The sequence below is a fragment of the Chamaea fasciata genome, unplaced genomic scaffold (genome assembly GCF_029207755.1).
Source record: "Chamaea fasciata isolate MVZ Bird 193981 ecotype frontalis unplaced genomic scaffold, bChaFas1.0.hap1 SCAF_4, whole genome shotgun sequence".
Lineage (NCBI taxonomy): Eukaryota > Metazoa > Chordata > Aves > Passeriformes > Sylviidae > Chamaea > Chamaea fasciata.
In genome coordinates this window covers 52,750,500-52,775,140 of record NW_027094089.1, presented here as the reverse complement: position 1 = coordinate 52,775,140, position 24,641 = coordinate 52,750,500, and the positions used below count along the sequence as shown (strand labels likewise).

Below are 24,641 nucleotides of genomic sequence, written 5' to 3'. Positions count from 1 at the left end.
TGTTGACATATCTCTATGCATATCTAATATTTACCACTACTGAACTGATCCTTTTCCAGACATTGGCAGGTTTATTAATTTTAGTTGCAAAATTTGTTTAAAGATAGAATATTTGCCTTTTTCAGGCCATGCTGCCAGGTCTTGGAGTGTAAAGACCAGCCCTCTCAACACAAGAAGACTGGAGAGTCTGCCATTTCACTGTGGACAAGGAAGGAGGCATCTGCAAACAGGCAAGGAGCCCAGTTCTCTGGAGATAAGGTCTTTACACTTGAAAAGATCTCTAATATATCTCTATGTCCTGATCCTATTATTCTCTTGGGGGAAGGTAAGAGGAAGGAGATTGTTTCCTTCGGGCAATGGTAGCCTCTCCCACATCCTGAAATGAGGTAACAGACCAGAGTTAATTTAATCCCTGGTGTTATTCCCAGGATGCCTTCCAAAAACCAGGAGGCAGAGAGGTCATGTGAATATCCCTGAAGGTATAAACCATGCATGTAGTATTCTAAGTCTCTTTTCTTCTCTGTTTATGCAAAGAAACAGCACAAAAAATTGCAGGAATATATCTACAGGCTCTAACTGGGTGCAAAGCATGATATAATAGGAGACCAGATGCTTCAGACAGTAAATTCTGCCTCCAGATTATTGCACCAGATTACTCCAATGGGATATATACAGCTCCTTACGTAGCATTCATCTCAAGGTACTTTACAAGTAAAGTGATACTGCTGGCAGAGCTTGAGTAGTTATGGGTAAGCCAGGATCTCCATGCCAGCCCTGATGATGGATTTAAAAGCTAAAACCAGAAGCACAAATTACAAAAGCCAAGGAAATCTGTATGTGCATGCAGTCAAAACCATTAGCCAGGCACCTGGCCTTAGTAGTGTTAGAGGACACGGTTTCCATGTGCAACAGAAGGTGCAAGGAGGGAAGGTTTAGCCCAGAGCACCTTTCTGCACTCCAGAGGAAGGGCAGCTGTGAACACAAGGCTGATTAGTGAGTCACAGAGCTAAGAGAATAAGCCAAGGCTTTCACGTACAACTACACTTCAGATTTCTATATCTGCTTCTTCTGCATGAGAAATGGATGGAAGTATGTAGTGTGGAGAATGAGAGGAGTTTTCTAAACTGTCAGAAATTATAGAATGATTTTTTTTTTCGTGGAGGATTTTTTGTTTGTTTTATGTTTTAAGCAGCTGATGTTTAAGTCTGCAAGACCTTAGATTGCCTAAGTCTTCCATGGACATGTTTTCATCCTGGCACTCTTCTCATCACTTACACAGAAAAATTATTTACTTTACAGACAAGCCCAGAAGTTCCAATCAAATCTCAGAGTCCCACAGTGTTACCACCTCTGTAAATTTACAACTAGATGTCAACCTGAATATCAAGCTTACATCTGCTTCAGACTGGGCAACAAGCTGGAAACCATGAAAATTGCAGGATTGCCTCAAAGAGAGAGACCCTTTAAAAATACCACCACAGCAGCCACCTCTGCTGTTGGAACTGGGCACTAAGCATCCCTCTCCCCACAAGAAGAGAAGGAAGAGGAAGTAGGCCACATTGTGGCCCAATATCACCAAAACCTCTGCAGGACTTACTGCAGTTCTGTGCCTTCAGGCCTGGCATGTGGAGCTGTGGCCACTCTTGCTAGGACTAGTGAAACTCCTGTATGACCACTCCTGCTGTAGGTCTCTGAAATATGAGGACTTGCTTCCTCTTTGCTGCAACCTAGTGTCTGCCAAGGCTGCCAACCTTTTTATACTGTTCTGACAGGTGCACTGAGACTACACAGACACTTCCAGCCTCTTCTTGTGATTTTTGGCTTGAATTCTTCTTAGTCATGGTGGCTATGCTTGGTCCAACCCTTCTGATTCCACAGCTTTTTATGGATTCAGTAGCCCTTTTTAATTCCTCATTACTTGCTCTTCCATTACTCTTGAAGTTAGAGTAATTTTCTCTGCTCCCTTCCTTTTCTGCTGACCATCCTGCTGCCTGTCTTTTTTCTCCTGTTGTAGCCCTGTTTCCCACAAATCACTTCCCTCATCTGTCATGCAGTCCTCTTTTTCTGGAAACTTCTGCAAATCTTTCCCTAGAGCATCTTCTCTTTTCTTCATTGTTTCTTCATGACGCTGCATAAGCTTCTTACTTCTTACTTCTGGGTACACCTGAGCACATATTTTGTGTCATTAATGTTCCTTCTAAGAGTTTTCATATGTCCTACACCACTGTGCTTTCCTTAATTCCATGCCCAGAGCATTTTGGGAAGAAACTTGGGAAGGAAATGTTTTTTGCACATGGCTTAGTTTGAGAAGAGTTTAAAGATCTTTTTACACATTCAGCTTCACAGAACATTTGATGAATGAAGTAATCTTCTTATTCAAGGTCCAGTGATTTGTGCTAAGAGCTTTGGATACAATCTGTCAATTGAAACACAATAAACTCATGTAGACTTAGGGTAGAAATTGCCACTGCTATTGTATTGTAATATTTTTTAGCGTGAAATTAAGAATAAGAGAATCTGTGGATATTTACAACATACAGAAGGAGAATAAAGCCAAGAAGGCACATCCAGCCTGTGGTGACTTACAGGTTCAGGTACATTTCCAGTTTTCTGACATGGCAGAGATACATTTCCCCATAAATATCTCTCAAAACAGTAACATTCAGACTTGACAAACACCAAACTGATTTGTGTGCTTTCAGGAACCCACCTCTCTTCTACAAGAACCATTTGGATGGAATCATCTGACTCGTTCTTGCAATTCATTAATGCAATACAAAAAGTTGTATGCTACTTTTAAGGTAATTCTCCAGAGGAATTAATAAATTGAGGGCTGATGTTCCTTTGTCATGACAAGGTGGAGTCAACATTCTGGCCAAAATGCAAACATATGACAAAGTGCTTCCCCTTTGCAACTGGGCTGCCAGCAGCACCCTTTCTCCTGTACACAAATCTGCAAGGGATTTACACATGGTTGAAAACATTTAATGATCTGGCTACAACTCAGCTATCAACTGTCCTGCCAGCATTCAAACACAGCACCAGCATAACCAGCTATTGCTCAAATGCATTTTTTGCAGACCTAAAGTCTGCTGCTGTGCTCCTGTGTGTGAGACAGATTTCTGTATTTCTGCATGATAGTCAGATTGCACTAAAATAAATATGTCTCAAGCAAATATGCAAATATGCCCCAGCTGACACTTGTCCCTATGACTGCCACCCTGCACCTCTGTTGGTCTCCAGACAGCTTCAGGGGCAGGACTCGATGCTTGCCCAGGCTGGATGAGGTTCTCCAGCCCCTGAGCTTGTGACGGAGAGTGGCCCTGACCTCTCCACCTCCAGCCTGGTGCCATCCCCAGGTGCGCTCTGTCCCAGTCCAACCAGCTTGACCACATGTATAGCAGGGAAGCTGTGGCAGCATCCCACCCACTGGTGGCTGCACTAGCTGGGACCACAGGCCAGGATTGGAGCCCAGCAGAGTCTGGGGTAAGATCTCAGGTGGCAGGGTTGTGCTGTGGTGGCATCTAAAGGTCCCTGGGGAGCCACAGAGGGGAAGGACAGGGGGAGGATGCTGACCAAGAGGCATAAAATTTTGCGTGTTAGCCCTCCATGTGACAAGTGAAAATCCATGTGCAGCTGAAGGAGGGGGCCACACTTTGGGGGACAGAAGAAGACCCTGGCCATGGGGGTGAGGGGAGGCAAGGGACATGGCTCTGATCCTCACTGGGCTCCCATGACTACAGGCAGGAAAGCTTATTCTTGTATATAAGCAGGTGGCATGAGAATATAACGTGGTAAATCAGATAAGCTGCAATCTTGTTATGCCAACAGATGAGGGGGTCAGAAAGGTTTGAGTATAGCTGTCAATACAGCACCCTGTAAGGATAATGTCTAATCAAATTAGATTAAACATGTGCAGCTCCTGTCCCCACAGCTTCTTGGTTAAGGGGAAAAACAATGTTCCCATGAAGGAGGAGCACAAAGCATCTTAGCAGCCTGAACATCCCCAGCGGGTCCCCATTCCTCTTTCTTCTTTCCAGGCACTGAGTGTCTGCACCCACAGCTTTGGACACAGTCCCATAAATGGCCCTAACATTACTGTTTTTCCTGGGCAGTATGTTTTGCACATACCACCAGATGATTTTACTCCACAGATTTTCAGTAGTTTTCATGCTAAGCCTAGGGAAAGTCCGTCATATGAGTTCTTGGGAGGAGAGGAATTTTAGTCCCAGAAACTCCACCTTGTTTTCCCAGTTACCAGTCGAGCCTCCAGGACAGTTTAAGTATCTGAGGTTTCCAGTTGGAACACTGTTTCAATGACATCTACCAACATGGGACAAAGCAGGGTTCTTATCCCAATTCTGCAATTTGGGTTTAAAGCTTTTGGAAACATGTTTGTGCAACAACACATGTTCAGATGTTATTATGCTGTGTGACAGTCTACTGCATGTTTCCTAAAATAGCAGCCTCACCCTCCTCCAAAATCCTCCATTGTCTGCCTAAGGCCATTCAAAGAACATTATCCTATTGCAAGCTTAGACTGTATCCACCTCAGTTATCATTGGTATGCCAGCAATGGCTGTCATGGTGCCACTAGAAAATCCCTGAAGGCCTAGGAACATTTATGCCTTTTTGTGTCATGCTTTTAATTCTGTGTATGTCAGCCCTCCAAAGGGGTTGCTCTGGCCCTGGCGGCTCCGTTTGCAAAGGTGATTTAGATTTCCACCTGACATTCTTACATGGTTTCAATTGCAATTACATGGCCTTGGCTTGCCTCAAGAAACACCGTTTCGGTTTCTCCAGTTCTGCAGCTGTCAGTATCAGTACGTTAGGACCTTCATTCTTCCTCTTTGTTAAGAGGAAATTTTCTTGCTTAATTTCAAATCCTGAGTGCAGAAGCAGGAACTGAGCTCGGACCCTACATTTGGACCCTGGAGCATCACTACTGGACTCTGTTTTTCTCACAAATGTTTTGATACAAAAACGTTTATCTTGAACTGAACATAACCTTCCATACCAAATGAAGTATGAATATCTGGAAGGTTTGGATCCAAAACAGTGCCAATTTTGATTCAATATGAATAGTACATGCTTTTGCTATTTTTCAGCTCCCAAATCACAGCTGAGAAGCACACACAACAATTTTCCTAACTGTTTGTGCATCCACAAAACCTCTTTTTTTTTTGTCAGGAAAACACCACATGGTAGCAAGCCCAAAGGACCTTCTGTTCAGATGTAGGGCATCCTGAATACGTCCTCTAACTGCATAGCTCTGTCCTGTGATATCCACTTCATATCAGCCCTGGACATCTGATAATTCATATGATTACTGGACTTTTAAACATTTCTGATAAGTGGCTATGAGCTCCCAGGAGACTTTCTCTCCTTCCACAAATTTGACCTGGCACAAGGAAGGCCCAATGGATCGCAAAAACTGTTGCCAGACTGAACTGTATGAAGAGCTAAACTTCACTTCAGACTTTCTTCAAAGACCTGGTGAGAGGAAACTTCATTTCTTTGGGATACCAGAATCCAAAATACATTAGTCCCCTTGAAAAACATTTAATTGGTTTTACTTTACTTTTTTCCTCCCTGTCATGGTGGGATGAAACAAGGCTTGATTTTGCCAGGCACTGGAATGGCCCAGATTGCTACTGGAGTAGGGACATTGAAAAGTGGAAGGCAGCCTCCAGATTTCCTTGTGTTAATCATAAATAAAATTACTCCCATCTGGGAGGTTTACACAGTTGCGAATGAAGTTTTTACTGGTGTACATGCAATGGTTTCCTTACATATAACTGGCCTGACAGGCCGTGGGCAGGAAGGCTGGACCCACAGAAAAACATGTTTCCCTCCATCTCTAAGAAGTTGTTTGTCTGTATCAGTTCCAGCTGGCTGGTGTCATTACATGTGCATCTCTTCTGACTAGAAATGCTCCCCAGGAAAAAGGATGGCACTCCTGTTTCTAGGGGTATCTAAGATAAAGTGGGAACAATTTCTTCCCACTGTTTTGGATGCCTTTTATCTGCAGGTCTAAAATCTACTGTCCTATACAATTATGGAGAACAGACTGTTCCTTTTTTCTTAGCCATAGCCTTTTATATAACTGGGGACTTCTGTTTTTTCTAACTTTTTGTTAGAAAAGAGATGACTCAAAAAGAGACATGAGAAGCCTCAGTCTTTCCTCAAAGGTCACATTTTCCCGCTGTATTCCAGGTGAGACATCTATTTAGAACAATGTGGCATAATCTGTTATGCAAGAGAAGGTTCATCCTAATGGATGTACACCTCTTTCTGCTCATCCCCATGAATTCACCAGGTGACTGTTCTCCACATAAGTAGGACTTTCCATGCCTCCTTGGCAAATTCTAGTCCTCTGGTCCAGAACACACCTGTCTGCAATTTAGTTTTAAGATGATGCTCAAACACATTTACAGACACCTGATCATGGCTTACTCACTGGCTTAATATTTTTCCACCTATCAATGGAAATACTGAGATGTTCTACATCTGTTATAGCCTCCACAGAGAATCCTACTCAAGAATTTCTTCATTTCATTAGTGAGCTACTAAAACAAACTCTTCACCTTTGAAATACATTTGCCACCACCTTCTAACTATGTAATCTAAGCCCTCACTGTAAGAGACAAAATATCTGTTGTGTTTTTTCCTCATCAATCAAGAGTTGTGACAGCCATTACTTTCCTTCTCTCTAGAGACTTCTGACTGCCATAGAGGAAACTATGCTCTTTGACACAGTTTGCTCTTGACAAAGTCACACTGGCTGTTATTTGTCTCCTCTAGTTATGTACATAAACAGGTTTGTATCTGTATTCTCTTAGAAGCCAAACTTAAAAAATGATCTGTTGTAGAATTCTCCAGTCCTTTCTTTTTCCTATTTTGCTGAAAGGATCATTACATCTACCTTTTTTTTTTTTTTTCCCCCCAGACTTTAAAAACTCCATTAGTTGTCAGATGAAGTCATTAGGAGTTTAAAGGTTACTTTGCACAGCACTCTAAGAACTTTTCTTCTTCAGTACTTTTCTTGATATTCTTGCTCTTCCCTATATGATAAACAGAAAAATGTTCATTGCTTTTCATGTTCCTAATTTAACCTCATGTTTGACCTTGAGTTTTCTGACTTTCCATTTTTACTTATTCATGGTATTTTTATACACATCTTCAATAATTTCACCACACACATTTTCTGCTCATTTTTCTCTTGTTTAAGTTAACAGGAACACATAATTTACAAAACAGCCTGTTTTTTCCTGTTTGAAAATTTCGTTTCATGGTCTCACTCACCTGAACTGTCTTCCACCCTCATTTCTCAGCTAGTTCTTGCTCTTGCCTCCAGTCAAAATCAAAGAAAAATGCTTCTTGCTTTTTCTGACACCCTTCGTACCCAGAAAACTTCTGCAACATGTGAAACCTTGCTGAACAGCCTGCAACCTGAAGTGCTGCTGTTCCTACTAAAATTCCCTGTTTGCCACCAAGCCCTGTGCTTGTGACAGTCCTGCCTGTTGCTCGCCGAAAGGCTTCATGCACCCCATTCTGGAGGCCTGGAGCAACCCCCCACCATGCCAGACCTGTGTAGATCCTTACTGCTCTGCTAGAATATCATTGTGGAAGGCAGTGTGGCACACATCACCTCCCCCAAGTCTCCTAGAGCAATAATGTTATTTTAGTATCCTGACTAAGAATAACCACAAGAAACCACTTCCTCCCAGGCATCCACATTTGGGCTGGATTGAACCACTCCTGGCAGGAGTGACAATACTCATGGACACAGGCAACCTGGACCCTTAGACCCTTACTCCTTGAGTAGGTGAGCTTTGCTTATTTTCCAGCAATGTAGTAGATGGGATTCACCCTTGTTCTCCAGGAGTGAAATCTTCTGTGCACTGTCTAATTCTTCTGAAGTGTAACAACCTCTGCAGCACTTTGCCTCCCAGCATCACACTGACCCACACCTGCTGTTTGCAGTGTTGTGACTTCATTGATGGGAAAAAAACTCCTGTTCCTCACAGCCATAATTCTCCCCCTTTCTCCACTGGTAGTGGTGCGGGGAGTGTTTCTATTTTCCCACTTGGCTTGGGTTTTGTTTGGTGTGTGTTTTTGATTTTGTCTGCAGGGCGTCCCATGTTTCCTCAGAGTGCTTCAATTCAGCAATCCCAAACAGAAGCTCTCCAGATTCCTTCCTATACAGATACCACTAAGATTCATGTTTTCCTGTCATGGCTCTTATTAGCAAGAAACAGAGACCACAGACCTTGCCAATACAGTTCTAACCCTGAACTAAAGCACTGAGGATTGGTGCTTCCCTTAGAGAACAGCCCTTACAGGAGCTGCTATAGAGCCATGCAATAGTAGAGAGAGTCCTAAAAGAGCAGTGTTACCTCGCCATTTTTGTTTTGGCCACTGTGTTCTTTTGTGCAGAATACACTTCCTACTACTGCTGGGAGCTGGGAGAGCAGAAATAATAAGATGGTCACCTTGTTAGCCAAGGATTAGGCCCAAGCAGTATATATTTAATTAGACTTTAAAGGGCTTATTTCAATGTTAGAAGATGCACTGTTGCTACTCCCTCAGTAGAATTGTTTCAGTTAGTGTTCTGTTTATCAAGAGAAAGGAGAGTGTTTTCAGACATTGTGAGCACTCAGTTTTTGTTTGCAGTTAGATTAAGAAGAGTAAAGTTGAACCAAAGCTCTTGTAGAGGTCATCTAATCTCTTTGGTTGAGAAGATCTGTCCTCCCACAGACTCACCTTCAGCATTATAAAGGAATACATCTTCCTGATGACAAGCTCTCTTTGCAGGGATACCTCAAACTTGATTAATCCAGAAGCAGCATCTTCTATTACAAAAATTTAAGAGACACAGGGGAAATTAGAGTGCTGCTTGCATACCTTTGGACTACTACTTACCCACAAGATCCAGAGCATTTACAATGAGCATTAGTGAAGACGACGTGGAGAAGTTTCTTGATGGCAACCCTGCTTTTGCCAAGCAGTATTTTGAGAAGAAACTAAAAACAGAGTCCCAGGATAACAATGAGAGTGAAATACTGTTTGAGTTGATCCAAGACATGCAAGAAAGCATCAATATGGAGAAAGTTGTTTTCAAGACCTTGAGAAGAATCAGGTCCCTTATTCATGCTGACCGCTGTAGTCTCTTCATGTATAGACAGAGAAATGGCACTCCTGAACTGGCAACAAGGCTTTTCAACATCCAAGAGGGAAGTACTCTGGAGGAATGTCTGGTCTCTCCAGACTGCGAGATTGTGTATCCACTGGACATAGGCATTGTGGGCCATGTTGCTCAGACCAAGAAAACCATGAACATCAAGGATGTCCGTGAGGTATGTCTGCCATTTATTTATTTTCTGGGTAGAAGAGAGGCTTACAGGGGTCAAGAGGCAGCAGCACACCACAGGGCTTGATCAAAACTCTTGTGGTGTGTACTGGGAACAAGTACACTAGCTGTGTACTGGGAACAAGTAGCAAGTCTGAAAGTTCCTTCCAATTTCATTTATGGGGTGAGGTGAAACTAAGCACATTGATTACAGCAGGTTCATGGCTACACCTTGCCAGTCAAACTTAAAAAAAAAAGAAAAAATCACATCTAGTCCAGCAGAGTGAAGTAGTCATATCCACACTGAAAGCACGTGGAATTTTCCACAGAATTTCATAGTCTATGAGTAAGTGACAAAGACATAGAAATTCTTTATAGTGAGTCCAAAGAGGGTTTTCCACCACAAAAGACCTTTGAAAATGTTTGCTGTGATGAAGGGTTAGCTAAGGGTATTTAGAGGCATTATTATCAAACAGAGCAGGTATGTTAACTGTGTATGGGAGATCTTCATCAGAAGCAGCAAGAGACAACCTTAGACTAAAAAAACCTCTTTCAGCAAAAATTGCAACTGAAATATCAGGAGGGATCAGAGGAATTTTAATGTTTTATGTTTATGCCTTCATTACAGTATTTACTCTCCATACTTCTTGTTCAGTCATGTAAACCTGGATGGCAGGAATAACAATCTACTTGTTCTAATCATAGGTCTAAAACTAAAATCCATGTGACCCAAATATGGCATTTGGGATTACTCTATCTATTGTTTGCCAGTTACAAAGACACCATCTGTTTATTCATTCATTTGTTGCTCAGTGCAGGTGTATTCCTTCAGCAAAACCTTCCTTGTCTTCCACAGAACAAACTGAGACATTGTTTTGGTTCTGCCACCTGAGGTGGTTTTTTTGGTTTTTGTTGTTGTTGTTGGGTTTTTTGTGTGTGTTTTTTGTTTGGTTGGTTTTGGTTTTGGTTTTTGGTGGAGTTTTTTGTTTGTTTTGTGTTGTGTTTTTGTTTGGGTTTTTTTTTTTTTTTTTTTTTTTTTTTTTTTTTTTTTCTGGGGGTATTCTTGGTGTTGGGGGAAGCATCAGAATGTGACTTGAATTTTAAAGTTTTTTTTGCTTCTGGTGTGTTTCTGAATACAGGAGAGGATTTCAGATCTGTGAGTTAAGTGCTGCACAGTAACTCTAGTGCTTTTAGACATTGCCATAATACAATTCCTTTGAGGAAGACCCAGGGACTAAATGCTTGGTCTACCCCATTTGGCAGAAAAGGCCAACAGTGGGGAAGGTATGGGAAGAAGCTTCATTAGGGAGTGATCATTCCTTCTGCTGCAACCTTCTGAATGTGATCAGAGTTATGTGGCTTTTTCTAACCCAAATAGAATGGCTTATAGATAACAATTTATTCACCTGAGCAGGGAGAATATCTTTGGTCAGCAAGACCATCCCTGCACTCCCCTGCGGCCGGTGATGATGGTATCAATATGGCCCTGTGCAGGTGAAGTAATTGGCCATTCTGATTTCCCTGGATTATCCTTTCTCCACATTTCAAGGGAAACTAGGGGTAGATGCTGCAAGCTGACAACAGGCTTCATGGTAAAAGCAGAAGAAAAATTAGGGTGAGTGCACTTACCAGTGGCTTCATTGGTTTATACCCTGTGGTTATGCAGTGCTACCTGTTTCTACCCACTCTGGAGTGCTAACAGGAAGTCAGAGGAAAGGATGGAGGAGGTACCGTGAAGAATGTCATTGATCTGAGAATAACCAGTGAAGAGCCCCCTTGTTCTGAGAGAGTTTGACATGTTAAAACTTGTGACTGGCAAGATCTTCACAGGAAGTTAAAACCACATGTGTTGCAGTCAAAAGCCACACCTTCTGCTCTTGATATTAGCTTTATCATCCATACGTGGTCCAGTTTTCTGCTCATTTCTTTTCCTCAGTAATTTTTTTAACCAAAGCTTTCTTTAGGCAGCTTACTTTAAGGGGCTGTGCTTTGACTTGGTTTCAAGACATGTTGTGAAAAATGCTTATTTGTAAATTCTCTATTAAACAGTGTGCCCAGTTCAGCCCATTTGTTGATGAGCTCACGGACTACACTACAAAAAACATCCTTGCGACACCCATCTTGAATGGCAAAGATTTGGTTGCTGTCATTGTGGCTATAAATAAGCTGAATGGCCCACACTTCACCAGCTCTGATGAAACAGTAAGTGGTCAGTAGCTGAATTCCTCTCATAGGGCTATTATTTTTATCATGTAACAGAGATCCTTTTACGCTAGTGATGCTTGCTTTAGTGAAACTCCACCAGTGTGAGTTTCCCTAAAGAGCACTCACGCTCTCATAGAAGAGGCTTATAACGAGGATGCTTATCTCAGGTCTTTCAGGGAAGATACAGTGGGAAAAGACTTGTGTCATGGCAGTGGAAAGCAAAGCCTTTAGCCTGGGAAATTGCCTTGATTCTTTTAAAGCAGTGTTGTGAAATACAGTACACATGAAATTGCTACTGCATTCGATTGAATCTCTCAATTTGCCTTTTCAGCTTTTTCTGAAGTATCTCAATTTTGCATCCTTGAACTTGAAAATTTATCACTTGAGTTATCTTCACAACTGTGAGACTCGAAGAGGCCAGGTAAGAGTGAAAATGCAGACTGGCTATCTCAAAATCAAATTAATACATTCTTCTGATTTAAAGGGTGAATCTGATCTTCTCCAGAGATTTGTTCCTGAAGAGCAGAAAGAAAGAGATGCCCTCAACTGCTTTCAGATACTGCTTCTTTCCCAGAGTCTTTCATTACTCTCTCTTTCCTCTGCTGTGGGGAAAACTGCAGGACCTGATGCAGTGACAGCAGTTTCAGCAGGACTGACCTCTAGATGTTTGTTGACTTGAGGCTGTGAAGCACTCTTGGATCATTTCATGATTTCAGACAGCAACACCAAGAGATTTTCTGAAACACTTAAGAATGTAGTATTTTTCCCTTATCTGCTCATTAAAAAGTGCTATTGAATTTCCTCTTAGAGCCAGTAAAATTGTTGTCATATGCACGTTGTGTAGGTCTCCATCAGTAGAAAGGAAAATATAGTAGGGGTTTAGGATATTCTGGATTGAAATTCAGGCACCATTCTTTTCCATTAGTCAGGTTACAGTAGGACTGTCAGATTTATTGGAATGGATGTGAATCCTTGCAATCACTTTCTGCAGCAGGCAATAGTTGTCACTCAGGAGGACATGGAATTGCATCTACCATGGCTTCATGGCAGCCATGCTCCATTCTCCAATGGAATTGCCATGGAGAATAAATGCCTATCCTAGCTAAACAGATACAGAATGAATGTTTATTTGGAAGTTTTGGGATAGCACTTATATTTCCTAATTCGTTTATTATGCTTAGCCTATTTTTTTCATTTATCAAAAACGTGAATGATGGTCCAGTGATACAGACACCAGCAATGATGAATAGTTAACTAAAGTAGAACCAGTAAAGGTTTATTCCTGTTGAGAGCTTAGCAGTAAAGGTAGTCAGGGTAAGAAAAGGGCTAGAAGACAAGGTGGAGACCCATAAGGTGGAAGGCCTAATGCTTCTGGTCTGGGACTGAACCCAGGAGTCCTTTGTTCATATATTACTGCTGTCTAAGCAGATCCCACACAAAAGTAGAAAAGCAGAAACAAGATGCAGGACACGCTGCTCTAGTTCTGCCAATAGCTCAGTCATCAAACCTCTGACTAATATATGTCTTAAGGGCTGTGTGAAAATTACTATAGTTCATTGTGTTACAATTTAAAGTACTGAAGTACAGAGTGAGCAAATTACATTCTCAAAAGTGGTCTAGGATTTTAATATTGCAAATCCCAACAGCAAAGACTGGGTTATACTGTGGGTAAATTGCCTTGTGCAATAACAGGGCAGTCTGCTTGTACTCAGATACTGTGTAAAAGTCTTATTAGAAGACCATATATACATTTTTACCCTCTTTTTTATATCATTCCTTGACTTAGATATTTTTCAACAATTTCTCCCAGTCCTTCTCACTGGGCTTGTGGCTTTCAGCACTTATTGCACACTGTAAAGTGCCAAAAAAAGCTAAACTGCTGCTCATTTTCATCTAATGGTTTGCATGACAGCTCCACTATCCTATTTGAGGGATGCTGACACTGAATGAGTCAGACTTCATAAAAGTGGCAGAGTTGTCCCAGTTTATGGATTAGAAACAGAGACCAGTCCAGCTCAGAATTTCTCAAAAACATCTACTAGAGCCCAGTGAAGAGGTGAGACACACTTTTTCTGGTTGTGGAAAGCAGCGGTCCGGTCTGCTTCAGGCTGCAGCTCTCGGTGCTTCAGAAGCATGGCTCCTCATATCTCTTGAGTTCAGAAAGTCAGACACACACCTTAGATACAGGGACACATGCATTAACTAAGCTAAGCAAGAGTGTAGATGCAGAGCAGTATTTGTGTACCCATTTCAGAGCAGTATTTGTGTAACCACTGCTTTCACAAATGGAAGAGCCTAATAGCAACAGCTTTCTTGAAGATACATCTGTAGAATGTACCAGAAGATTGGGAAAGGGATCATAGGCTCATGCACATACAAAACAGCTGCTCAAACACTTTGAGGAAAGTTTCAAACACCAACCTCTGGAATTTGCAATGCTTTTGATGTTAACTGGTTTTGGATGCAACATTTTACTAATGGATATAAATTTAAGTGGGGACAGCTCTTTGCCTGACACTATTTTTTTTTTCTATATTGGTAACATTTGACACCTACATAACACTAGGATGACCTGACTCTTTCTCCCTAGTAATTCCAGTGTGAACAAGAGGTTTCCTGCACTTTTCAGGAGCTGTAACCCAACATTTAGGAAACCCAAATCTCTCCAAGAGAGGCTGCACTTATATTTTGATTTTATGCTGCAGGTGCTGTTGTGGTCAGCTAATAAGGTTTTCGAGGAGCTGACGGACATTGAGCGGCAGTTCCACAAGGCTTTTTACACAGTGAGGGCATACCTGAACTGTGACCGGTACTCGGTCGGTCTTCTGGACATGACAAAGCAGAAGGTGGGTGTTCACATGCCTGCTGTGAATCTTTTTGATTGCTGTTATCCACTGAGGGGTGATGCATGCAGATAAGATTTACTGAGGGAGTAAAAGTGCCAGCTAACTTTGAGCCACTATTCCTACTTTGGTTGGAATAGTGGCTTTTTTTACTGTGCAAAGATTAAGATAATGGGTTAATGGGAAAGGAAAGGGGAAGAGCTTATCACTGGAATGGGACTGTTGGAGGCTGGGAAGACAGAGGAGGGAAAGATGAGTCTGTCTTTGGCAATCCTGGTCAAAGTCTGCAACACAAACAAAACCTCACCAAGTCTGTGGGTACCCAAAGTATAGTGAGACACCTGGAACCATCAGCAAACCGGCCACCTTCCTCAAGGACTCATTCATGCTCATGATATCCAGGTTCTTAGATGAGATTTGGCTTCATGAAAACAAGCTGACAGGATCTAAGTTACCTCTGATTTGGTCTGATGGTTTGCACCTTTGGCAAACTTTATGTGGCGGTTACACAGCATCCTTGCCAGTGGAGCCCTTATTGTCCCATGGTCAGCCTGACTGCCTTGTTGACAGAGCTCTTGTAGCATATGTCTTGTGAAGAGGTGTATTGAAGGATCATTAGTGTAAGTTAAAGACACTTTGATCAAAATTATAATGTAGCATAAGAAAAAAAAAAAGCAGAAGATCTTCACTTCTTCAATCTAGCAAGTAGTAGGTCAGGCAATAGTCAAGCTTTGGAAAATGAAGAACACAAAAACATTGTCATAGCTGTTTGCTCCAAATACCAGTGCTCACTGGCTCACAGTGCTCACAGCCAGTGCTCACTGTTCACTAAATGAATCAGCACTCAGTGTGTAGGCACTACGTGGTAATATGCAGCCATATAAATGCATTTGACTCTTCCAGATTTGGATATTTGGGTATCATTCTGCTGTCTAGTATTGAATTAGTTTTATTATTTCATGCCTTGTTTACACAACATCAAAACAAGCATGGTAGAACAATGGTTATTTTAAGGCTTGAGACAGAATGCACTTTTCTACTCTAAAAATACTTTTTTAATTTTAAAACCAGGAATTTTTTGACCTGTGGCCAGTCCTGTTGGGAGAAGTACCTCCCTACTCAGGACCTCGAACCCCAGATGGCAGGGTAGGTGAAAACAAGATTTCTTTAACTCTCTCCTCTCTGGATGAATTGCCTCACCACTCTCTTTTTTTTACTTGTAGGAAATAGTCTTTTACAAGGTCATTGACTATATATTACATGGAAAAGAAGACATTAAAGTCATCCCGTAAGTGCCCAGTCCCTGAATTCTAGGTACTGACACAGGGTGTAGCTAAAAACAAGGTTCCCCATATTTTAAAGACATCCATGTGGAGAAATGTGAAAGACTGATAGAGGATCGAGAGTCAGAATGTAAATTGGTGCTTCAACTCACATTTCTGCGGGATAAAGATTTCCATTAGGGCATTGGGATCCTGGCTTGGAAGTCAGGCTCTAAAATTCACTGCAACTAGTGATTCTTTTTAGACGCAGAAGTGAGCTGCCTTGATTGCCTGCAGTTTTGCGCTCTCCTTGCCAGGCAGAGGCATCACTCTCCTCCATGCCTTCCCTGTGTCAGTGACAGAGCCTCATCCAGGATGCCCTTGTGCTGAGGTTTCCTTGCTTCCCTCCAATCCTTCTATCACTGACCCCATCTCAAGGCCACCTCTGGCCTGCTCTCCTGTCCTGACACATTGGGACTCCCTCTTTTTAAGAACTGTCCTCTCTTCTTGCCACTGAGTTTTTCAGAAGAGCCTTGGGCAGCTTAGACAAATCTGACACAAGAGAGGTTCCCTCCAGTTCTGGTAACACTGCTTTACATTAGTGGATGTGCTGCAAAAAAGGCCCCCATTTCTTGGGTACAGCAGAGTTCAAAGTTCAGGCTGGCATCCTTAGCCAGGAATCTCCTTTTATTTTTCTCTGCGTTGAAGGTCTGAAACATGGCCTTCATTCTCAGGAATAACTTTTTTAAAAGTCTCAGAAAACTGATATTTTGAAACTTATTTTGTTTAGAATCCTTAAAGGGAAAGTATTTACTTATGTGGAAATTTTTTGCCTGTGCGCATGGATCCTTTGAAAGTAACAGGATCATTTATGGACTGGGGGTTACAGGTCTAAACCTGGGTTATACAGTCAGCTGAATGTGGTTCAGCTCCATGATCTTTTTTCAGTAAACTTATACCTTTAATTTCCCTTATATATTTTTCTTTTGTTAGAAATCCTACCCTGGATCACTGGGCACTAGTTACTGGACTGCCAGCCTATGTGGCTGAAAGTGGATTTGTAAGTACTTAACCTAGGATTCCTCAAGTCTTTCTGAGATGAATAATACTCGTACTGCTTTCTCAGGAATTCAGTCCTTTGTTTTGGCAATTAAACTTCTCGTTGCCCATATTCTAACACTTTTTCTTCTGTGTGATCCCCTAGATTTGCAACATTATGAATGCTGCTGCAGATGAGATGTTTAACTTTCAGGTATTGTGAAAACTTCCAATTCTATCAAAGATTCAACTTTATTTCTTTGCAGAAATATAACGTAGAGTCAATATTAGGCATATAAATACTTCTTTTGCCTGTAGTCTGTAAATGCCTGTAGAATGTAAAACTGGAGCATTCATGTATTTAGAAAACATATTATGTACATTATGTCTTTCTGCTTGCTGTTGCTTCAAGGAAGGTCCTCTAGATGAATCAGGATGGACTATCAAAAACGTTCTCTCCATGCCAATAGTGAATAAAAGAGAAGAAATTGTTGGTGTTGTCACATTTTATAACAGAAAAGATGGGAAACCCTTTGACGAACAGGATGAAACCCTCATGGAGGTATAGTTTCTTGCTGGAAGAAATTCATGTATTTGAAGAGGTCACTATTGTTCCATACACACCTGCAAAGGATCCCAAGTGTTTTGCAGCCAAGTGGGTAACTTTGTTGCTTAGAGAGGTGCTATACATCAGCTTGAAAATTTTGAAAGCAACTGTTTGAATTACTGGGGGAGTTTGTTATGGGAAACTCAGCTATGTTCTTGTGGGTTTTTTCAGCATTCTTGGATTGTACACCTAGCCATGAGCTGCTACTGTGTCCCAAAGCAACCATTCTAACCTGTGTTCACATACCTGACAGCTGGCTCTCACTTGCTGGGCAAGTCTCTAGAAAAATTATACAGAAATTATCTATGTAGCTAGGATTAAAAGGGAAACCAGCTATTAAATCTACCAACAGTGTCTGTGGTTAAAACCTTGCTCCTTAGAAATGCTCCTATGCTAGTTTCAATAAAACATAAATATTTAGCTCTTGGCACCTGTTATCAATCAGGACATTTCCTGAAATAGACTTTTCTTATCAAACAAAAGACCATGGGGAAAAAAATCAGTTTGAATTGGCCACTGGACATCAAACAAGTTGAAAGTAAACACAGGACATGAGTAAATACATGTGAAAGGTGATGAGACCACCTTGCTCTCCTTTGATATGACCTGCTGCCACCATTGTGACAGAAACCTTTCCACAGGCATGGAGACACACCTTCAGCAATACAGAAATAGTTTTCTGTTCCCTGAACTGGATAGAGGGTCCTTCAACCTCCACAGCATGGATACTCTCGAGGCCTGGGGATTCAAAGGCAGGGGAGCTGCTTTGCTGAGGAGCAAGTCACAGTTGGGAGCAAAGACATGGTTGCTCATTGCTAGAACTTTGGCCAAAATTGAGCTTGTGTTTCTTTAAAAATGTATTATACATATTTAAAGAAATTTTAAATTTCTGTGTCTTTGAGGAACAGATGTTATAGCTATTTCACTGTTTCCTTCTCTTCCCCTTACCAAGTCCTTGACACAGTTCCTGGGTTGGTCTGTACTCAACACAGACACATATGACAAGATGAACAAGTTGGAGAACCGTAAGGACATTGCTCAGGACATGGTGCTCTACCACGTGAAATGTGACAAGGATGAAATCCAGGAAATTCTGGTAATGCCTTGCGACGTGAGGCTCACACCCAAGTGTACTGGCCTGGCCCACCACTTAAGGCACAGACACAGGTCTCCCACTTCCCAGAGATGCTTTCAGCCACCATGACATGGCGGCAGCACCTGGGCCCCAGTAACTGCACAGGGGCAGAATGAGTCTTTCTTTTGGTTCTGTGGTCTGCCCTCCACCTTGGCACACTGTGCCACTATGTTCTTTCTAACTTCCTCAGCAAAGCCAGCCTTGGAGGTGCTACTCAGGGCAGGGCTCCAGGAGTGGAGGAGAAACTGATTTATTCCTCTAAACCTCCTTAGTGCTGAGGATGTGAAGTTAGAGGACCCAGCTGCAACATTGGCTCTAGGGGAACAGTTGCAAGTGAGGGAAACACAAAACAAAATCAAGGGGAGGGAGAACACTACCAGGAAAAATGTGTTCAAAGACAAGTAATTGAAGTAAGGTCCAGGAAAGAAGCACAATATGCACATGAGAGCTGCCCTAGGTTTCCCCAAACCTGCCCAGTGCAAAGTCCATTGGGGTTCAGTTGTCTCCTTAACACACCCATGCTTTTTGCAGCCGACACGAGAAAAGCTGGGGAAGGAGCCAAGTGAGTGTGACGAAGAGGAGCTGGCAAGCATTCTGGTAAGAACAATACAGTGCTGGAAAGAACAGCCCTGGCAAGAAAATATTGTCTGCATAGATGTAGGGAAGAGTTCCCAGTGTTGGCGTGCTGTTACCTGGTGAAGGGTGAAGGCAAAGCATACCCTGCCCTCCTTTGCTGGCTGAGTTTGAGATTATCAGTATGTGTCAGCAAATGCCTTCTGCAGCTCCTGAGGAGTCCCTGCTCTCTGCCTCTTTATCTCAAGGGGTTCAAAGTCCATCTGGAAACACATCAGCCACCTTGGCTTGTCATGCATTTTGTTTTTCAGAGTAAATAAGGAGGGCTGTAAGTCTGTCTCCATTTTGAGTCTTCCAACTATATCAAATCAAATGCTTAACAGGAAAAAAAATAATATTTCCTGCACAAAACTGCCCTCCCTCTTCCTCCACTAATGGGGTTATCATAAAAAGCTTTATTTTAGTCTATTTATGTTCTATGTTCTAGAAGAAAAGCAGCATCAGACTGATACATTTTTATTTAGCAAAGCTTAGGAATGACTTAAGCAGCACAGCAATAAACCAGCTCACCTCTCTTACAGAAAGAAGAACTCCCGGGGCCCACTAAGTTCGAAATCTATGAGTACAGGTTCTCTGATTTTGACTGCACTGAGCTAGAGCTGGTGAAGTGTGGCATTCAGATGTACTACGAGCTTGGCGTGGTGAAAAAGTTCCAGATCCCACAGGAGGTATGAGCTGGCAAAAGCTGGGATCGCCTGTCTTGGAGGTACAGCAGACTCGCCTGTGCTGCAGCAGCACTGAGGTCCCCTGCACATCCTGCACAACTCTCAGAACACCCACAGGACTGGGTTCACGGGGGCTTGCAGGGAAGGGCTCGTGTGTCCTGAGCCCCCTCACCCTGCTGAGGGCAGAGAACTGTCTCTCATGTGGGACTGGAGCATAAAGTTGACCTCTTCTGCTCCTCACTGCCTGCCACAGGTGTGGGTCTGCCATGAGGTCTATATGGGTGAGTGGTGAACTGTGCAAAATGTTGCTTACGCGTTCTGTATCCAATGCCACTCACAGCCGCAGTGTAAAAACACAGTTCCCAGGAGCGACGTGGGGAGTGCCTACCTGTGTGCCATGTTTCCGTTGCTGGAATAAATACCCTGCAGCCTTCAGCCAAGATATGCTGAAACCCACTCTGGCAAGCCCCTTTGTTTTTCATCCCCATGTAAACATGGATGGGCCTTCATTTAGTGCAGTGGCACCAACTTATCGACAGGAGTGGTGTGACCCTGTGGGAACAAGGACCCCATAAGCCCTGACTTGCGAACTCACGACTTTTACAATTCAAGCCCCTATGTGAATTGTGAAAGTGGCATTTCACCAGCTCTGCTGCACCCGCAGGGATTTCTCTGCGCACCATGTGGAGTCGATTTCCATCTAGTGGGATCTGGGGGTAACTGCAGGAAGAGTTTTCTACCTGGAAAGGCAGGATGGGATTCGGGAGGGAAGTGAAGGGGAATTACCTCTCTGCTTCTTACACGCAGAATGTCAGTGTCAAAACTATTCAAAATATCTACTCCTTAACAACTAATCCCTGGAACAGGTGTGAAAGGCAGTGATTCTTAATAGTTGAGATTTTAAGAAATGAATACTCATTCATAAATAATTTGCTCTTCAATGAGAAAACCTGCATAGCTACAAGAGGGACTGCACATGGAGAAGTAGACTACAGAGGGGAAAAAACAGTTTTCTATTTAATGCCCTATATTGTAATTATTTAGGTGATATAAATATCATTCATCTCTACATCTATGGATCCATATCTCTTGAAGAGAGAGATAGAGAGATCAGTATTGACAAATCACAAGACAAAGGGACAAATCTTATAAGTGACAACCTAGAGAAATTTCAATAAATTCACAAACAGTAAGATGAAATTGCTTTTCCTCTAGACAATGTTGGTTCTTGTTTACCCCAGAGGCATCACTGTGATTTTTCTTCTTACAAAATGAAAATTTAAAAGAGAGAGATATTAGAAAACTGCTTTAGTTTCTACTTTTGCTCTCTACTAGGCTTTACTTTATCACCATTGTCAGAGTAGCCTGATGGTATTACAGTTTCTGTTCCCTTTCTGCACTCACCTCTGTAGAGCTGGTTTGAACCTCATCCATGATTTCTGTACATGACCCTTATTGCAAGATGAACAGGCAGCAGCTCCATCACCCACACTAACATCCTCTTCCCCACTGGCAGGTTCTGGTGAGGTTTGTGTACTCTGTCAGCAAAGGCTACCGGAAGATAACTTACCACAACTGGCGTCATGGCTTCAATGTTGCACAGACCATGTTCACGCTCCTGATGGTAAGGAAAAACCACTCCAGTAAATTCTGTGGCACAGCTTCATTTACAGCAGGTCTTCTGTCACTCCTGAGAAATACCCAGGGATCCCTTTGAACCCTGGTGTAGAAAAAGATTTGTCACTCCTAGCACAGGTCCTGCTAAATGAGGTCTCCATTTGCCTGAAGTGACTGTCACTGCATTGCACATGAAGAAAGCTCTGGTCAATATTGGACCATGAATGGAGGGCTTTAATTCTCATAGATACAGATGTGTATGGTGTTGAATAGATTCCAGATTAAATCCTTCTGCAGAGTAGAGGAGAGAGACTACAGGACTTCCAGTAGATTCTGACAGTAAGAGCCAGACTGAAGTCAGCTGGCTGGGATGGACACAAACTCATGCTTTCCATTTCCATCCAGAACAGACACAGGTGTAAGTCTGTTGCTAGTGTGAACATGGCACACATAATTTCTCACAAGTCCTCAGGGCAACAGGTACCTCAACAAGAAAAGCAGGTGTCAGACTGCGGCTCCACACCAGGGATTGACCAGCCAGGAACCAATGAAGATGGTTCCACATATCTGTCACACATCTACCCACACATCTGGCAGCAGACTTATGCCTACCACCCCTAGACAATCCTTCAGGTTATTCAGATTGACAACCACATTGCCCAGAAATATGCAGAGCCTTTTCACAGAGTATTTTGCGTCCAGTGACTGGGAGGATTGCTTATGACAGCCTGGGTAAATCCTTGGGCCAAAGCTCCTATAGCAGTGAGTAGCCAACCCTGCATGTGTGCATCAAACACATAAACACTACAGATGCACCTGCCTGGGTCTGGAATGTTTTGTTTCCAGCTGATTAACTGTTTTAACTTAGGTCAAACATGTACTGTGTTTCAGTTCACAAATATTTTCAGTTCTCCTGGACTGTCCCAGGGCACCCCCAGCACAGGGCAGTCACTGCTTGGTACCTTGTCCTGTCAGAGATGTTATGTACACATGGCATATAAATTCTCTTCCCTCCAGACTGGCAAACTGAAGCGCTACTACACTGACCTCGAAGCCCTTGCAATGGTAACTGCTGCTCTGTGCCACGATATTGACCACAGGGGAACCAACAACCTCTACCAAATGAAGTAAGAATTTTCTTACCATTTCAAACCATTTTCTGTTGCTCCCGCTTTGAGTGGAATCAAGCTGTGATTGCACCAAACTCCAGTCCAGCTCTGTTTAATACACAAGGGTGACAACCTTCTTTTACAAGTTATCTTGCTTTTCAGCTTGTTGCAGTGTTTGGGATTATGGCTTGGCCAGTGGGGAAAATTTGCAGTGCTCTCTGAGGCTTTCTTTATCTCCTAGTAAACCTCTCTTGGTTAAAGCAGAACTCTACATTACCATTACAGCTGGGAACAGGTGCAGAGCAGGCACTCAATATCCTGAGCATTACGGGAGACTTAGGATGTCAACAGAAGCATACTGGACCTAAGATGACCAATTTTTGCTATATCTATGCAGAAAGAACCATTCTTGGCATTGTCCTCACTACCTACAGAAAAAAAAGCACCTATGAGAATGTTGCTCTCAGTAGGTAGTCATTAGCTGCAGATAAACAATTGCATAATTTCATTACCTAGTCAAGGCTCTATTGCTCACTTAAAGTAGTCAGATCACAGCTCTTCTGCAATGCTTGCTGGCTATATTGTCTTATATTTCCCAGAAGTTTGGAAAAATGTTAAGTGAAGTTGGTTTGTGGTTTTGATACAAGAGGGCACTGCTTTTCAGAAGATGTCCAAGGATTGCAGGTTTTTCTGTTCCTATTACCAGATATCAACATGTAATTATTCAGGAATTAAACAAACATACTAAGCTGAGTAATTACACTGCAGTCATAAACAATATTTGGAGTGAAATTCGTAGTTGGAAGACTGTTTTATACAGTGTCCAAAGAGTTATAACCAATGTTACAAGAGTCTTTTATTAGACTTAAGTCATTCCGTGTTAAAAAGTTCTACTCATAAGCCTTTTAAAAAGAATCGAACTTATGTGTGTGACAGAAATTAAATACAAAATTAGAAACTTATTTTCATTTTTAAGTGCTGCACTAATATCTTCAATTTTTCCTTTATACAAACAGATCTCAAAATCCTTTAGCTAAACTTCATGGATCCTCTATTTTAGAAAGACATCACTTGGAATTCGGAAAAATTCCTGCTCTCTGAGGAGGTTGGTAATGAACTGTAGTATAAGGGCATGAATAATTTTCTTATAGGGATGTTTTTTATTAACAACAGAGTTGTCAGCACAAGACCTTTCTCTGGTTTGGATGCCAAGAAACTGCAGCTGCCTCATTTCCAAAGGACTCCATGCTCACCCAGGACCAAAGCATATAGGCTGCCTAAATGCATGTCTTGGTTTCTTCAGAAGCCACTTTATTTTCCCCGTAGGAATATGTTAAATACAGTGTTGTTCTCCTGTAGCCACTCTGACAGGGCCAAGACTGACACATTCCCACAACAAACTTTTAATTTCAGGCAAACTTGCACTGGAGTCAGGGGATGGAGTTTTGTGTAGAAACTGTGTAATGACCTTCGCCTGTTCAGTGAATTAAAGAGGAAATGGCGCTACATGCAGTGAACGGGCTCACACCCCTTGCACCTGAGAGGAGCAAGCTGAACTATTGAAAGAAAAAAAAAGTGAACATATTTGAGAAAGGGAGGTGGCCAGGAACTCATAACAACATAGAGCTTGGATTTTTCAGTGCCCTTTCCTTTGCTTTTCAGTCGCTGAATATATACCAGAACCTCAACCGCAGACAGCATGAGCATGTGATTCACCTGATGGAAATTGCCATTATAGCAACAGACCTGGCACTCTACTTCAAGTAAGTTGGTCACATACACCGTGTGTGAAAGGCAGAAAGCAGCTGGCACTTTACAAAGGCCAAATGTGATGCTTTGCCCTGAAATCTCCCCACCCACACAGCAGTTCTCTTCACAGACACTGGCTCTGGGAGGCTGCCTTTAATACTGACCTCAGATCTGGTGGGAGAACTGAAATAATTCAAAAGAATTTTGAACTTCTACTCAATTAAATCATATACATTACTTTTTAACCCTCCATTGCCAACAAGGCAGGGCTGTATTATCCTCTATGGGAAGAAATGTCAGGATTTGTTTTGGTCTGCTTTTTTTTTACCTAGCATTCAGCTCTGAAAATATGCGTAAATGGCAAATGGGCTGACCAGGACTATGCTAACTTCTCTGTGAGAGCAGCCTGACACAAATAACAGGTAG

At 42.3% G+C, this 24,641-nt stretch overlaps 1 protein-coding gene across 1 annotated transcript in view; it reads left to right on the top strand.

Moving 5' to 3' along the window:
• Nucleotides 1-8,948: 8,948 nt before the first annotated feature.
• The window catches only part of PDE6B (phosphodiesterase 6B), a 19,474-nt gene continuing 3,781 nt past the window's right edge, over nt 8,949-24,641 (top strand). The window contains 17 exon segments of the mRNA XM_066182514.1: nt 8,949-9,359; nt 11,402-11,554; nt 11,889-11,978; nt 14,263-14,403; nt 15,472-15,546; nt 15,624-15,688; nt 16,656-16,722; nt 16,867-16,914; nt 17,113-17,262; nt 18,260-18,403; nt 18,974-19,039; nt 19,597-19,743; nt 21,257-21,364; nt 22,375-22,484; nt 23,483-23,549; nt 23,551-23,571; nt 24,129-24,229. Coding sequence (XP_066038611.1) covers nt 8,949-9,359; nt 11,402-11,554; nt 11,889-11,978; nt 14,263-14,403; nt 15,472-15,546; nt 15,624-15,688; nt 16,656-16,722; nt 16,867-16,914; nt 17,113-17,262; nt 18,260-18,403; nt 18,974-19,039; nt 19,597-19,743; nt 21,257-21,364; nt 22,375-22,484; nt 23,483-23,549; nt 23,551-23,571; nt 24,129-24,229 — 1,964 coding nt within the window.